The sequence below is a fragment of the Corvus cornix genome, chromosome 1 (assembly GCF_000738735.6).
Source record: "Corvus cornix cornix isolate S_Up_H32 chromosome 1, ASM73873v5, whole genome shotgun sequence".
NCBI classification, from domain to species: Eukaryota; Metazoa; Chordata; class Aves; order Passeriformes; family Corvidae; genus Corvus; species Corvus cornix.
In genome coordinates this window covers 116168173-116184971 of record NC_046332.1, presented here as the reverse complement: position 1 = coordinate 116184971, position 16799 = coordinate 116168173, and the positions used below count along the sequence as shown (strand labels likewise).

The 16799-nt window shown below is 42.9% G+C and overlaps 1 protein-coding gene across 2 annotated transcripts in view; it reads left to right on the top strand.

Moving 5' to 3' along the window:
• Positions 1-14: 14 nt before the first annotated feature.
• The window catches only part of DOP1B (DOP1 leucine zipper like protein B), a 39093-nt gene continuing 22308 nt past the window's right edge, over positions 15-16799 (top strand). Inside the window, exons 1-10 of one of the 2 annotated variants that reach the window (XM_039553584.1) lie at positions 15-160; positions 2645-2811; positions 9102-9283; positions 9490-9660; positions 11440-11629; positions 12171-12269; positions 13272-13395; positions 13890-13990; positions 14423-14537; positions 16317-16437. In XM_039553584.1, the coding sequence (XP_039409518.1) occupies positions 2674-2811; positions 9102-9283; positions 9490-9660; positions 11440-11629; positions 12171-12269; positions 13272-13395; positions 13890-13990; positions 14423-14537; positions 16317-16437 (1241 nt within the window). In that variant the 5' untranslated portion in view covers positions 15-160; positions 2645-2673. Of the gene's footprint in view, positions 161-2636; positions 2812-9101; positions 9284-9489; positions 9661-11439; positions 11630-12170; positions 12270-13271; positions 13396-13889; positions 13991-14422; positions 14538-16316; positions 16438-16799 lie in introns of both variants that reach the window. The other variant, XM_039553583.1, reaches the window with a different exon arrangement.

The following is a 16799-nucleotide window of genomic DNA, read 5'->3' as shown; positions in this document are numbered from 1 at the left end:
GGCGGGGCGGGCCGGCGTTCCTCAGGGCCGGCGTTCCTCAGGGCCGGCGTTCCTCAGGACCGGCTCTCCGTAGCCACTGCGGGAGCCGCTCCCGCCCGCCGCGGCCCGGGCTGCCTCACGTCGCCGCCGGCGCCCCGGGAGCTGCGGGGGCCTTGCGCAGGTACGGGGTGGCGGGGAGGGCACGGCAGGGGAGCCGGCTGAGGGGGCAGCGCTGTCCCCCGTTCAGCTGCCCCAGGACAGAATCGCAGGATCCCGGAATGGCTGGGGTTGGAAGGAGATCACCCGCTCCACCCCCTGCCAAGGCGCGGTCACCTGGAGCAGGTGACACAGGAGATGTCCAGGTGCGTTTGGAATGTCTCCAGACGGGGAGATCCACAGCATTGCCAGGGAATGGGCACGGCCCCGAGGCTGCCAGAGCTCCAGGAGCGTTTGGACACCGTGCCAGGGATGCCCAGGCTGGGATTGTTGGGGTGTCTGTGCAGGAACAGGAGCTGGACTGGATGATCCTGACGGATGTTCCCCAACTCAGCATATTCCATGGTTCTCCTGGGCAGCTGTTCCAGTGCTCCGCCACCTCCATGGAAAGAAGCTCTTCCTCGTGTTGAAGTGGAATATCTTGTTTTAATTTATGGCGATTGCTCCTCGTCCTGACCACTGAAAAGAGCCTGGCGCCATCAGTGCTGGAAGTCGACGAATAATCATTTACATCGGGATTTACTAAGGAAGTTTGTGACCTGGGATTTGGGATACGTGCCTAAAGGTCACTGACAGGGGACCTTTGTTTGGCTTTTAAAGAATTTTTTATTATTATTTATTTTCCTGCCTTTGTGTCCAAGCACAAACCCGATCTATTTGCCTTATTTAGATTATTGGATTTTATCAAACCTTGCTCACATCTGGCAGCTGAGGGGAAGGAACGTCAATCCACACTAAATCATTACTTCCATCCCTGCTCTTCTGGGTGGAAAGCAACTATTTACCTGTCTTTTCACTGCAAAAATCCAAATTAAATATCCTGAGACCTGATGTGTCCTGTCAGCAAACCGGCTCCCTGATTCTAAGTGATCCAGACAAATCTCTTCTTCATGGAAGTGGCAGCAGCCCTGGCTTGGCAGAGAGCTGCTGGAATAACTTCCCAGCTCCTGCTTTGTTCTCAGGAGTATGAAACAATCCCATGGTTAAGATCCTTAGATGAGATGAGGGAAACAGGGTTCCATTTCTTGCCCAGTGTTTGTATCAGATTACTCTTAAGTTTTGCTGACAGTATCTTGCAGTTTTTCCACTTTGTTGGGTTTTATGGGAGGATTGACTTTCTCTTTTTTTAAAATCCTTGTTGGAACAAGAAGAGCTGGATCTCAGATAAATGTTATTCTCTGATTTCACTGTCTCTGCTGGGAGAAGCACTGCAAACATCCTGATAAAAACAAAATTAAATCCTCTCTGTAGCCAAACAAACCAACCCAACCAACCCAATCTGGCCCTGATGACACTGTGTGATAATTTTATTTTTCCATGGAGGTGGATCCAGGTTGGCTGGCACAGAGTGGTTTTATTGGCAATGCCTGAATCCTGCTCACGGGACTGCAAAGGTGGCTTAAACCTTTCTCTTTTTTGGATTCACCCAGCATTTTGGGAGAGTTTCCTCCCCAAACCCTTCTATTGATGGAGTTACAGTTGTTTATTACAAAATATTTAAAGTTGTAAAGGATATGGAGGATGGCTTGGGTTTATTTTTGTGTCCTAACAGCAGGAGACTGAATGCAGATGTCTTTCAGAAATGTAAAATATTTTGTCACAGAGCTGTGATTTCTTTTCTGCATCAGTGATGCAGCAGGGATTGACCTAAACCTAAATCTAAGCATATTTAAAATATCCTAGATAAATATTTTTATGTCTTCTAACAGAAGTGGTGTCAGAGGTAGCAAAGGAGACAAGGAAGGATTTTTAAGCAGGGAAAATCCCACCATGCTTGTTTCCCATTGTTCTAAACCAGGTGTATGTTGGATTTTCAACCTAAATGCCTTGCAAAACACAGGAAAATCAGGTCAGAACAGCTTATTTTTAAATATAAAAATATACAGATCCTTTTTGTTGAAATGCAGGAAGATTATAATGCATGGCTTGGCATTTTGGCACAACACCTTGGACTTGTACTTGAGCATCTGCTGCTGCCAAGTTGAGATCAGAGCTCTGAGAGCTCCTTCTGCTGTGGGCTGAGAGCCCTTTAGCAGCATTCCTCTGGAAAGCAGGATTTTGATTGGGAATATTTCCCATTCCATGCTCCAGGTAGCCTTGCAAAGCCCAGGTGATGAGCTATGAGAGCCATTCCCAGCTCCCCAGCTCCTTGTCAGCGCTTGGAGTGGCACTTTGGAGTCCTTTCCTTTGTTACTGTGTGACATCCACGTGCATGGGAGGGAACAACACGTTCCAGAAATAGGAAAAAGTGACTGCAAAGCTTTTGGAAGAGCAGTGCGGAGTTACACTCATGGCCAGGGAATTATTTTTAACTTTGTGTTGAAATTTTGATCTGCTGACCTGTTCTTTGTGCTCTGTCAGTGCTTCTGCATATTTATCATTACCTCAAGTGTGCCAGAACTGAAATTTGGGTGATTTTTGTAACTCTTTGCCTGTTTTAGTTTACCAGGAGGTTCCACCTTGCTATGAGAACCCAAGATGGATCCAGAAGAGCAGGATTTACTTGGGGATTACAGATACAGGAATTATTCTTCAGCAATTGAGAAAGCTTTGAGGAACTTTGAATCATCCAGTGAATGGGCAGATCTGATCTCTTCCCTTGGCAAACTCAATAAGGTACAGTGTGAGGGGAGTATTTTGTTATTTGTTTGTGAGATTTGTATTGTTATGAACTTTTCTGTTGCTTCCAGCTCTTGGAAAAATTGAAAATTCACTCAAGAAAAATAATGGAAGGAGCTAAGTCAGTATTTTTTATATAAATGTGAGAAATTCTGGTGAAAGCAGCAGAGCTTTCCTGCAAATGGTATTTGCTGTCTTTATGCTGCTAAATTAGTTTAATTTTTGCATCAAAATGCTGCTACTTATTCTAAAACAGCTAAAAAGCTTTTCTAGAAAACAGGAGGTGACCAGTTTTAGAATATTTTCTGAGTCAAAGCTTGTATTTAAAGGTCACATTTACTTGACTGTGCCCTCCCCTTAGATTTGGGGAAATTTGGTGGTGTCTTTTGTATGACCATGGAGAGAGACAGACAGAAAGAAATACTGGTTTGGAACAGGAGCTCCACATTTTTGCCTTCACTGTTTCATCCTGATTGCTATTGAGTCAAGAGCCAGAGACCTTCAAAATGCTTTTCTCAAAAGGGAGAATAGGAAATAATTAGAGTGAGAGGTGGCTTTGATCTTTTCTCTTGATCTAGATGAACACACTGAACTGGTGAGCACCTACCTGAGACTCTTACTGAGGTGCAGAATTGCCAAAAGATGTGGCAGCAGAGGAGAAGCCAAGGGAAAAGCTTTCTGCTGATCCAGCAGTCCATCTGCTGTGGGATTTTATGGATTTAATCTTTTTAGGAGCTTAAGAATTGGTGGAGCAAATCATCCCCAGTGTTCATCCCTGTCTGTTATCTGAAAATCAGGATGGTGTGGCAGGGGAAGGTGTTGCCAAAAGGAAGACTGGGAAAGAAGATGTCACTAACTGTTCCCTGAACTCCTGGGATTACTTGGTCTCCTACAGCCTCAAACAGAAATATTATTGTTGAGTTTTATCAGGGTTGGAGTTTCTGACAGAAAAGCCTCTTTTTTCCTGTAGTCAGTGGGGGAGGTGGATGAGCAGGAGGGAAGAGATCAGCAGGATCTCAGTGAGAAAATTGCTTTTACACACTGCATGTGGTTATATTAAAGATCCTGGGGGTCACTTGTGTGCAGGGAAAACTGACATTAATCACACATGAAACTGCTGAGAAAGGGAAGGACAAAACACAAGAAATCAAGAAGTTCCAAAGCTCTTTCCCAGAGCAGTGTGAAATCTGTTCTTGCCTCTATGGGTGTAATATTTTCTGAGGCTTTTTCTCCTGCAGGCACTATTGAGACACACAAACACTCTCTTATTTCCACAAAGCTCAGTGGCATCACCCTCCAGGTAATCCAAAGTCTGGAGAAAGCAAGACAGGCTCTTACTCCTTAAAAATGAGGTAAAAAAATGGAGGTTGGTGAAGAGAAACAACTCTGCTACTTCTCTGTTGTTATTTGATGATCTTAAAATCTCTTCCAACCATGATGGTTCTACTCAGGATAAACTGGAGGTTGTTTTTCAGTTTCTTTGTTGCTTCCACAGCTCTAAATAATATTTCATGGAGACTTGTAGAACCAGGGAAGCAACATCTGAATGCTCAGCCAGAAGGGTCAGTTGGCAGATCTGGAGAGATTTTATTTCATCATTTAAGGGAGATGAGCTTTATCTGACTTGACACGACTTCAGCACAGACAGCTTCACCTTGAATTGCTTTTAGACAGGCAGAGGAATAAAAAAATAAAACTATTTTTTTGTTTTGTGACTCACCTCTTCCTTAAAGTAGGTCAGATGAGCATTATCCTAAAATTGTGTGTGTTCCTCATGGGTTTTATGGGGAGCCTGAGGTGAGTTACTGCAGTTTTACCCATGGTTTTGGCTGATTTTTGGGTTTCTGAGGTCAGGTGAGATGAATCTCCCCTTCAGAGTTAAAGAACTGCAGGCACCAGGTGTGAGCATGAGGGAATTGGCAGAATTGGCTCGTTTATTTTACACCCCAAGTTGATAAGGGAAAGATCTTGGGGGGTTATTTTGAATAATGTGGCTGTAATATAACATTATGGGAAATGAGAAACAGTGGAAAGTAATATTTATAATAAGAATATAATGAGCAGATGCACACAGGCGGATGAAACAGGCAGTCAATATGGGCACCAATGTTTTAAGGAAGCTTTCAGCTTCATTTTCAGTGAGAAATCACTTTCATACTTTGATCAAAAAGCTGCTGGGCTGGAGAAATGTGGCCTTCTAAACTTAGAAACAGGTGGTGGTTCAGTGTAGGTGGGTTTGACAATGAAACTGGTGCTTTTAACGTTGTTTTTATATCCACAATGCCTGTCACTCTATTCAGAGTATAAACACATAGCAAATGCATATAAAATGTTCATGTAGTGGGAACTTCAGGCAATTAAGAGGCTAAAAATATGATGAATTTAGGAAAATCCAAATTTTTAATCCTGATTATAAACAGAAATTTTCCATAAATTTCAACTCTGGGTGTAGGTAAGTAGTAGATAAGTGGCACAATTTGCAAAATGAACAACTAAGGAGTAGAGAATATTGGATTCTGCATCCTGGTTTTGTAAAGAAATTAGGAAAGGGGGGATTTTTAAAAACTCTGAAATTTGTGGTGGGCAGGCCCTGGCACAGGGTGCCCAGAGCAGCTGGGGCTGCCCCTGGATCCCTGGCAGTGCCCAAGGGCAGCTTGGATGGGGCTTGGAACAACCTGGAATAGTGAAAGGTGTCCCTGCCATGGCAAAGGTTGGAACAAAATGATCTTGAAGGTCCCTTCCAACCCAATCCAATCTGTAATTTTAGTAGTATTTGCTCTGAAAACAGCACTTTCAAACTGTTTTTATCCTTGGACATAACACAGCTCTGTAAATCCAAGTTTTAATCTTTACTTTGCAATTTCAAAGTAAGTTTTTAAAAGATCAAACTGCTAACAGAAAATAAATCGGTGACTTTTTAGTTCTGAAGACTTTTCTTGCCTCAGGAACTTTGAGGTGAACCTGATCTCACCCAAATCCTTGTTCTGTTTGGAGGGAAAGGCAAAACAAGCCCCAAAACTCATTGCAGCTGCACATTCATTGTTGGAACAGCAGCACTCAGTGTCACAATCCGTCTGTAATTGAGGGAGAGGAGGATTCTTCTCAAGCAGGGATTTAATGAGTGCAGCCATTAATTAAGCACTTGCTTCATATGAAAACTCAGACATCCAGGGCTTTAAACCAGCTGCTGGCTCAGCTTCAGACTTCTGCTGAAGGTAAACTTTATTTCTATTTTTGAGAAGTTCCTTTATTTTTTCCCCAAACCCAATGGACAAATTCAAGGTGCAGGATTAGGGATATTTTAAACACCTCTTTCCCCCCTTTTTAAATAGAACTCCAGCTCCAACCACCTTTAAAATTAATTCTATTCATGGTATTTCTATGGAAGCTGGGACTCTGTTTGCAATTTTTTTTTTACTTGGAAAATGAATCAGTGGAAAATGGAATCACAGGTTCTCCTTCTCCCCCTCTCCTCACAACCACTGTTGTTTAAACAAGAATTATGGTATCTCCTAGTTGAAGTTAAGCTTAGAAATTGATGCTACCTGTTCCTGGAATTCTAGTAATGGAAATAAAAATATTTGCTTGATTTGCACAGGGTTTTTATCATTTTTTTAAACAGGTTTCTAGTGCAGAAGGAATTAAACCAGGAACTGAGGAAATGCAAATATTGCTCTGTGTGCGTGGTTTAATTTTAAGGCACAGGTGCAAAAAATAGCAAGTTTTCCCTTTTTAGACAATTCTGTGCTTTTTATAGCCCAACTTCACAGAAATTCTGAGCATCCTTATGTGCTAGTGTTGCAAACAATGGTGTGGGATGGGATCTCAGGTTTATTCACCTCTCACAGCCAAAGTTGTCATTTCAGCACTCCTGGATCCTGCTTCTGTGTTCTTTTTTTCACTTGTGGAAGCTCAGGATATTTAAAAATCCACCTTCTCGACTTTGCCTGTCAGCTCAAGGGGACTATTTAGCATTTAGAAACCTGTCTATTATCGTGTCACTCTTATTTCAGTGAACACTTTGAGATCCCTCTGCTAATTCGTGCCTTTCAAGCCTTTTGAAATCCTTGGATCTCTGCAGTTCTGGGGAAGCTGGGAAGAACCTGGACCTTTCAGCAAAGCAGCAGCCAGGGGCTGCTGGGAGGGCTCTTGGGGCAACCACAGCCTTCTAAAATGTTGGAGTGTGGTTTAAAATCCCTGAATCTGCTGGGAGATCAGGGATAACTGGGAATTTTTAACACAATGGGATCTTGGGCAGGAATTGTTCCCTGGCAGGGTGGGCAGGCCCTGGCACAGGGTGCCCAGAGCAGCTGGGGCTGCCCCTGGATCCCTGGCAGTGCCCCAAGGCCAGGCTGGAACATTGGGGCTGGGAGCAGCCTGGCACAGTGGGAGGTGTCCCTGCCCATCCCTGGCTGATCTTTAATGTCCCTTCCAAACCATTCAGTGATTCTAAATATTCTGCTTATCTATCCCTGATGTCTGGGGGAGGGAGTTATTTTCTTCAAATCCGTAGGAAAGCTGGAGCCAAACCAGCCATTTGCTGAGATGCCATTATTTCTGTAGTGGATCTGATTCTCTGTATGATAAACAGTGAATGTTTCCATTTTCTGCCTGGCTGATATTTCAATTCAAACTGTTGGAATATTAAGATGGTATTTGTTCAGGCTGAACACTGAGAGGGAAAATATTTACCACTGGCCTTTTTTTTTTAAATTAACTCCTTTTAGAACTGTAAATATACAGAGAGGGTGTGGGCAAACACATGCCAAACAATATAAATAGAAAGTTTCAAAGTCCAGCTTTCCAGAAATCTTCAAAGTTCTTACAGGTATTAAGGATTTTAATGTTGAAATAATATTCCTCGTGTAACACACAGGGAAATGTCTCAAATGTAAAAGGTATAAAAAGGGTAACTGCACAAATATAACCTGGTTTAGCTAAATATGTGCAATATTACTCTATTGTTGGATTCTGGTTTTTATTACCCATTAAAATGCAGCTCTGCCCATCCTGGGGGAGGGAAGGAAGGAAACGAAGTGGCTCTGAGTGACATCTGTGTGTCTGCTGGGATGGGGTGACATTTCTGTTTGCTGTTGTTATAAACTCTCAACCTTTTCTCTTCTTGAATAAATTTACTGCTAGCTGCTCTTATTAAAAGGTGATGGATTTTATCTCCTCCCCTTCCTGCTGAGAAGTGTTCAGGGTTAAGTGACCTGGTCTGAGTTTATTCCAGGAAGGGTTATTCCACTTCCTGCTGCTTTTCCAAGCAGGATAGAAGAACCTCAAGTTAAAAATGATTACATAGGATAAGGCCATGATTTAACTTTAGGGAGAGATAAGAATTTGCCTCATCCTGAAAACCTCCCAAATGTCCACGTGCTCTGGAACATCTGCTTGTGTTTGCAGACCGATCAAAGCCTGAAGTGCCCTTGACTTGCAACTTTTCTTTTTAATTGTCTCTGACTTGAAGAGAAAACTTACTTATTTCCCTGCTGAAATGCTTTACTGGCTCAAGGAAAGGAGGAACCTTTCCCAAGAAGAGAGGCACAGTTTTTCCTAAAACCTGGCCCAGCAGCAAAACTTACTTAAGTATTTCCTGTCCTAAAGATTCTTTACTTGTACATCAATGCAGTGAGTTATTCAACTTAGTGAATCCAGCCACACAGAATTCCAGATCAGAGGGTTTTGTCCCATTTCATCGTGTCTGCTTTGGGTGGAAGGTTTGTTATTTTTGTTTCAGATATTAGGAAAAAAATTCTTCCCTGTGAGGGAGGGGACACCCTGGCACAGGGTGCCCAGGGAGGTTGTGGGGTCCTCATCCCTGGAAGTGTCCAAGGCCAGGTTGGACAGGGCTTGGAGCAACCTGGGATAGTGGAACAAGATGATCTTGAATGTCCCTTCCAACCCAAACCATGCCATGATTCCACTCATTAAATGAGAATTTATGAGCAAAGATAAATCTGTAATTCTTTCTTTATTCCTTAAAAGCTGAGATTCTTTTCTTGTCACTTCCCTTCTTCCCCTGGAGGTAGGATAAGGATACCCTGTCCCAGTCCTGTTCTTTGACTTCCTTTTCCCTCCTCTCAGCAGAGTCAAACCAGGCTTTTCTAAATTTTCCATGGCTGATTCTATATAAAAAATCAAATGCAGAATTGTGCTGTTTCAGTGTAACAAAATGCAGTTAGGAGTTAAAACTCTTCTCAACATTCCTCTCAACCTCTAACTTTCAGTCATTATATATTTTGTATTTCACATTCTAACTATTTATTCTCTCCTTTCTCCCCCAGGCTCTGCAGAGTAACCTGAAGTATTCTCTGCTGCCCAGAAAACTGATCATCAGTAAAAGATTATCCCAGTGCTTGCACCCAGCCCTGCCCAGTGGGGTGCACTTAAAGGCTTTAGAAACCTATGAAATAATCTTCAAAATCATTGGCACAAAATGGCTGGCCAAGGATTTATTCTTGTACAGGTAATTTACATTTTTTTCTAAGGCGTAAAATGGCTTGCCAAGGATTTATTCTTGTACAAGTCATTTAAATTTTGTTTTCTAAGGCATAAAATGGCTTGCCAAGGATTTTTTCTTGTACAAGTCATTTAAATTTTGTTTTCTAAGGCATAACCATCTCAATCTATTTTAATCAACTCATTTTTTTGGTCTTTCTTTTGGATTCAAAGCTCTGGTTTGTTCCCTCTGCTGGCAAATGCAGCAATGTCAGTGAGACCTGTTCTCCTTGGGTTGTATGAGAAATATTTTCTCCCTCTCCAAAAGTCTCTCCTGCCTGGACTCCAGGCCTTTGTAATTGGGCTGCTGCCTGGCTTGGAAGAAGGATCAGAAATTTATGACAGGTAAGATTAATTATTCCATATTAATTGAAGCAATATGCAGTATTTTGATTTTGAAGGGAATTCTCGAGAAATTTCTGTCAGACTTCTATAGATAAAAGAGCTTCTAAAGGGGGATGAATTGTGGGACATGGGAAGATGTTGAAGTAGAAAAACCCTTTCCCCTCTGTTGTCATCCCAGGAGGAGAAGAGAAGAGGGAAAGGAGGGTTAAAAATAGATGTGCTGAGAGAAAAGAATAAAAACTATTTCTTAAAGCTCCTCTGTACTCCTAAATTATTCACCTGACTCCCCAAACCACTGCTCTGGAGATAAATTCTATTTGAATACTTTAACACGAGAGAGCAGCTGAATTCTTTCCAATATTTCTATGTAACTTGACAAAAATATGGAGCAGGGAGTTGATGGGAACTGCAGATGAACTTCCAAGATCTGACCTCTGGTTTTATACCTTTCTTCCCCATTTCTGATGGCATCATTTTCCTCTTTGCCTTGAGCAAACAGGATCACATGGTACTGACCACATATTTCATAAATCTTGTGATGTATTTGTGCTAAAATTCATTTAATGGGAGGTTTTTTGGTGAAATACAAATTTCCATGAGGAAGTTTTTCTTTGTTTACTCATTGCAATGGTTCTGGTGCAAGAATATCATGACAGAAGATGTGTTAGGTTAATTTTCAATTCTTTTTCATGAGAGGCTCTCCACTGAGTGTTTTCAGAACCTTCAATACTGCAGACTGAAATTAATCCATCTCCTGCTGTTCCTGAAAGGGAGCGAAGTGCTGAGGTTGTGCTTCAGCCTAGACACCATTTCCTGCTCAAAATATTCCTGAGTTTGTGCACTCACACACAGAAAATGGAAAAGGAAAACTGGTTTGAGGGATTTTTTTATAAGGAAATGGAAAAGAACATCACACTGGGAGGATGCTTCCTCTTCTGCGCTGGGCTTTTTCTTCTTTTCTCCATTTGCATTCCTCTCGTGAGGTTTTAATTCCTCCTTTATGGTAAAATACCGAAGTATTCCAGAGCAGGGAATGTGCCTCCAGTCACAGGACTTCCAGTGGGATGGCCTGGAATTCATTTCAGGGTGTCCTGTGTGCAAGGTGTTTTATCTCATGGAATCATGGAATGGTTTGGGTTGGAAGGGACCTTAAAGCTCATCCAAATTATCCTATTCCAATCCCTTCCAAGGCCAGGGACACCTTCCACTATCCCAGGTTGCTCCAAATCCTATCCAGCTTGGCCTTGGACACTTCAGGGACCCAGGGGATTTCACATCTCTTGTTTTTCTTCAGTGTTTTAAAAATTAACCCTGTTGTTTTGAAAATAGAAATTTTTAGGATAACTTCCAGCTCCCAGACTTATAACATTTGCTTTCAGACTTCAGCATCTGCTTAAATTCCTTCCAATTTAGTATTTCACACCTCTGCCCATAAACCTTTTGCAGTCAGAGGTACTGCAGTTGTTTGGTCAGAGCTAAATATTTGCAGATATTTCCTGAAGAAGTTTCCAGTGTATGAACAGAAACTTTGTTTTAGTGACAAAGAATTGAGTGGGTTTGATTGTTTTTGTCCAATGAGATTTATCCATCATCACCTGGTCTAGGGGAAGCTTCCCTGCCCATGGCAGGGGGTGGAACAAGGTGGTTTTTCAGGTCCCTTCCAACCCAAACCATCCTGAGATTCAAAGACATCATCTCAACTCTATATAATTACATTCCTGTGGTACAGAATCAGCTAACAAAGGGGATTTCTCTCCTGTGGGCTGTGTCTGTGTACAGAACAGATGCTCTGCTGGTGAAGCTGTCCCTGCTGATGGGCCAGGAGGTGTTTTATGGGGCCCTTTGGGGCAGCGTCCTGGGCAGCCCCTCCATCAGGCTCCCTGCTTCCCTCTTCGTTGTCAGCCACATCAACAGAGAACTCTCTGGCAAACAGCAGAAATTCATGCTTGGCACTGATTATAAACTCACAGTAAGTTCATTTTCCACTCCATAATCCCAGCAGATTGGGTTTTCTCTGGATTAAATTAGGATACCATGCAGTTAACAATATTTGGAGAAGAGAGGCTGAAAGGTGCATGATAAAATTGCTTCCTACATTTAATTTGAAGAGCAGCTTTTCTGGTTACAGTGTTTAATGTGTAGCTCCCAAAGTGTTTGCTGTTCTGAAATTTAGTGTCTTTTTAGTTTTGCACTAAAATGGAAATCTTCTGTAGGGAGTAATTCATGTTGAGTGATGGAATAAGTGTAAGATTAATTAGAGTACTTTAATATCTGCATTTTGGGAGGTTTTACATCTTGTAACTCTGGGACATTCTGTATTGTTACAAACCCAATATTAACAATTCTTTTAATAGCCACAAAAGTTTGTTTTAACTCATTTTGGGTGCAGGAGTTAAACTGTAATTTTCCTCTTATTTAAACAAAATATTGTTCATAGGTAGCCAGATTTTCTTCCTTTCCTTCCTGTGATTATTTGATGGTCATTCCAATGTTGTGTTTTCCTTTTACAGATAAAGTCTTTGTGTGTGTCAGTGCTGGATTCCAATGTCCTTGTGCAGAGGAACACTCTGGAAGCAATCCTCTTCTTTTTCCCATTTTACACAGCTCTGGTAAGGGGATTATTTTGGGATTGTCCCATGGAAGGTGTGTTCTGTGCAAGCAGCCCAGCTCCTCACCTCTGTTATTGCCAAAATTTGAATTTTGAACCTTCAAAATCAATGAATTTTGTGGTTTCTTGTGCCCCATCAGTTCTAGGAGTGGAGGAGACTCTGCTGATTCTCAAAGTCTTTACAGCTTCCAAGGCTGAAGATGTGATTTCACAGGGGCTTTTGGGGGATATTTGGGATGTGCTTGAAGTATTCAGTCATGTGGAAAAAATATGGAGTTTATTCAAGTAGGATTTTAGAATTTGGAATTGTCCACATTAAGTTATTTCTGGTAAAGAGCAGGGTAGAAAATATTACTTAAAACAAAAGTTGTTCCATTGTTTCCTCACTTACCTGTGGGACAGGCAGTGTTTTGGATGAAGGAAGGATTTTTAAGTCATAAGGAGAAGAGAAGCTTTGGGCTGAGCTCAGTGTGGCCTTGCAGGGCCTGAAGGAGCTGCAGGAAAGCTGGAGAGAGACAATTCCCAAGGCATGGAGGGCCAGGAGCCAGGGAATGGCTTCCCAGTGCCAGAGGGCAGGGCTGGATGGGAGATTGGGCAGGAATTGTTCCCTGGCAGGGTGGGCAGGCCCTGGCACAGGGTGCCCAGAGCAGCTGGGGCTGCCCCTGGATCCCTGGCAGTGCCCAAGGCCAGGCTGGACATTGGGGCTGGGAGCAGCCTGGGACAGTGGGAGGTGTCCCTGCCCATGAAGGGCTTGGAATAGGAGGATCTTTAAGATTCTTCCCAACTCAAACAATCCTGTGATTCCATGATCACAATTGTGTCAGATCCTTTGAGACTGTGTCACATTTCTTGAGATTTTTAGCACACAAACCATTTTCCTGTTGATGGTTTGTTACCTTTATCCCAAAACATTACTATTCCCAGGTAAAAACCCCACCCCATCACCAATTTGACTCCTTTCAGTGCTCACAAACAGCTGAAATATCTTTATTTTCCACCCTAGGACTGCAAGGAAAGCACCATCCTGCTCCGAAGGGCTGATCTGGTTTATATCCTGTCAGCAGCCACCCAGACACTGCTGAGGAGAGACATGTCCCTCAACAGGAGATTGTATGCATGGCTGCTAGGTACTGTACAAAATCCAGGAATTTTCAATATTCTGGATATTTGAGAGCAAAAAAAAAAATCAGTGTTTAAAATTATAATATGCTTTAGCTGTTAATGAATGATGGTAAAATAAAATGGTGTTTATTTGCCATTTAAGTGCCTTAATGCAATGAAACATTTGGCAAACAGGGCTTCTCTTGGTGAATTTATTTCCCTCTGAATCCCAGGCTATCTGATAAATTCTGGTTCCACCCACAGTTTGTTGTGAAGTGGTTCAGTGGATGGAAGGAATAGGGCACTATTTTAATCTTATTTTTCTGGAAGAAATAGTAATTCCCACATTTATCTGGCCTTGATTTTGATTTATGTGCTGTGCTGAACATCTGGATGCCCTCGAACTCATCATTTTGTGGAAATGACAAAGGTTAAAAATGCAGTGTAATTTCAGTGTAAACCCCTGTGTTCAGTGCTCTGTGCTGCTCCCTGAGCTCCTCCTGCCTCTGCTTTCTTGTAGGCTCTGATATTAAAGGTGGCACTTTTGCTCCAGACTCCACCACTTCTGAAGACCATGCTGTTTATTTCTTTGCAAAATACTCTAAAGATCTTTTGGTTGAGGTTGGTGTCCATTTTATACAGATATAGTCCAGATAAATTCATGATCCTTTAAATTTTAGCACAAACTGTGTCCAGAATTACTCCCAATTATTGCTTTGTCCTTCCCTCTCTGTCCCTGTGGTTACATTTCCATCCATCTCAAAGCCTCTGGGCTGTGTTTATCCCAATATTGGATGTGCTTACGGAATCTAAGGAAACCAAAGGGAAGCATCTTGGCTGAACTACCTGAATTATTTAAAAGTGTTTCTCTGGGTAAGATCAGCCCTGAGTAGAGCTGATGGAAAGATTGCATTGATTTGTTTACCCTGGATGGAAAATTGGAGTTCATTTGTAGTCAGTCCTAAACAAAATCAAATTTGGAAACACTTCAGCACTTAATAAGAAGACACTCTGTCTCTGATGTATAACATTGGGATGTTTTCCTTTTCCTAGAGTTTGATTGTGATTCTGCATCAGAAATTCCCAGAGTCTGACCCAGAGGAACAGCACCAGGCTTATCTGAAACCCTTCCGGATCCTTATCAGCCTCCTGGACAAACCTGAAATAGGTAAAGTGTTTGTCCCAGCTCTAAATAGGACTTAAAACCCTGCACAATCCTTCCTGACCCTGACTCTGTTTTCTGGGAATGTGCAGGAGGCTGTTCCTTGCCTTGGCCCTGCTCTGGAACAAGGTTCCCTCTCCAGGTTGTCTCTGGCCACCCCACAGAGCCCTGCAGAGCAGGGATGGATCCCAGTGAGGGAAATGCACATCTGTGCCCTCCTGCTGGGTCAGCACAACCCCAGGCTGGGGACAGAGTGTCTTGAGAGCTGCTCAAGCTGGGAAAGGCCCTGGGGGTGCTGGTGCCAGCGGCTGGACACGAGCCCAGGGGTGCCCAGGTGGGCAGGAGGCCACTGGCCCCTGGGCTGGGTCAGGAATTGTGTGTCCAGCAGGAGCAGGGCAGGGATTGTCCCTCTGTGCTGGGCACTGAGAGGCCCCTCGAGGGCTGTGCCCAGTTCTGGCTCCTGCAGGAGAGCCCTGGAGGGGCTGGAGCGTGTCCAGGGCAGGGCAGGGAGCTGGGAAGGGGCTGGAGCCCCAGGAGCGGCTGAGGGAGCTGGGAAAGGGGCTCAGGCTGGAGCAAAGGAGGCTCAGGGGGGACCTTGTGGCTCTGCACAAGTCCCTGCCAGGAGGGGCAGTGAGGGGGGCTCGGGCTCTGCTGCCGTGTGCCAAGGGAAAGGAGGAGAGGAAATGGCCTCAAATGGCACCAGGGGAGGCTCAGGTTGGAGATTGGAAACAATTTTTCCCTGCCAGAGTGGTGAGGCCTTGGGATGAGCTGCCCAGGGAGTGCTGGAGTCACTGTCTCTGGGAGTGCTCAGGAGGAGTCTGGATGTGGCCCTTGGGGACAGGCTTTGGGGTGCTGCTGGTGCTGCTGGGGTGGCACTGGGTGATCCTGGAGGGCTCTTCCAGCCTTGATAATTCTGTGATCCTGTGGCCTGAACTGAGAGGGCCCTTTAAAAAAAGCACTTCCACCCTCATCTCCATATTCAGCCTCATTTGTTCCATGGAGTTTCTCTGCTGGAATGCTCTTCCCTGTGCCGGGTCTGTCCCGTTGTGTCCGTGCAGCACCAGAAGGATGAGGCTCTGCCCATCCTTATTTTCAAGGGCAAACTCACCTTTCTGCACTAAAGAATTAAACCAAAGTGACATGACAAATGTATTAGGATTTAAAAATATTTGGGGTGGGGAGTGATGTTGCCAAAGAGGTTGTTTCCATTACAAATGTATTGATTCACCTAATTTAGAAAGTAAATGAGAGACATCGCCCTACTGGCTGTGTTGCTTGGCTGCCTGACAATCAGCATTGATCTAAAGTACAAATAAAGGGATAATAAATCCCTTTTAAATCAGGGATATTCAGCTAAACTGCATTATCCAGTTTAATCTTTCTGTTCCAGTCAGCACACAAAGTTTAACTCCTTCAGCCTTAAGCCATTAAGACTTTCACTCCCTTTGGAAATGGATTTAACGATGCAACTATTATTTAAAGGCATCAGATTAAACATCACAAGAATCTTTGACCTTTTCTGCTGTTCTTAGTCACTTAAACTTGTTCTTTTCATTTTTGAAAGCACTCATTGCAATGCTTTATACACTACTTTTTAAAAAAAAAATTTAATTTTTAATTATTCTATTTAATTATTTTAATCATTTAATTAGAATTATTTTTAAATTATCATATTTTTAATTACTATTTATTTAATTAATTATTTTAAGTTACAGCCATTGAAATTATTATTTCTTCAACCCCTCTGTAGACAACTCTTGGATTCTTTTTTCCCTTCCCTTGCAGGGCCACAGGTTGTTGGGGATCTGTTCCTGGAAGTTCTTAGAGCTTTTTATTCCTACTGCAAAGACACCCTGGGTTCTGATCTCAAACTCAGCTACAATCAAAGTGGCAACATCCTGGCAAGGTAGAGACAAGTTTTCAACTGAGCTGAAACTGAGCCTTTTTTTTGAAGCTAAATTGTTAAAATCAAGCAATTTAAGGAAGGTTTGGTTTGTAACAGGATGACTTTCTAGAGAGGGGATCAGTTTTTTTCCCTGACTTCCCCTTTTCCCCACACACAATGGATTTCTCTTGGATTAGCAGAGAAAAAATTAAGTTCCCTGCGTGTGATGAGTGTTGAGTAACCACAGGGACATCAGGCTGCTGACAGAGCTCAGCCTTGTGATTTCCATCATCTGAAAGATGCTCCAACTCCAGCTATTCCAGAATGATTTAGTCTTTGATTTAAAATAATCAATGTTTTTTTAGCTTGTAGAGAAAGGGGGA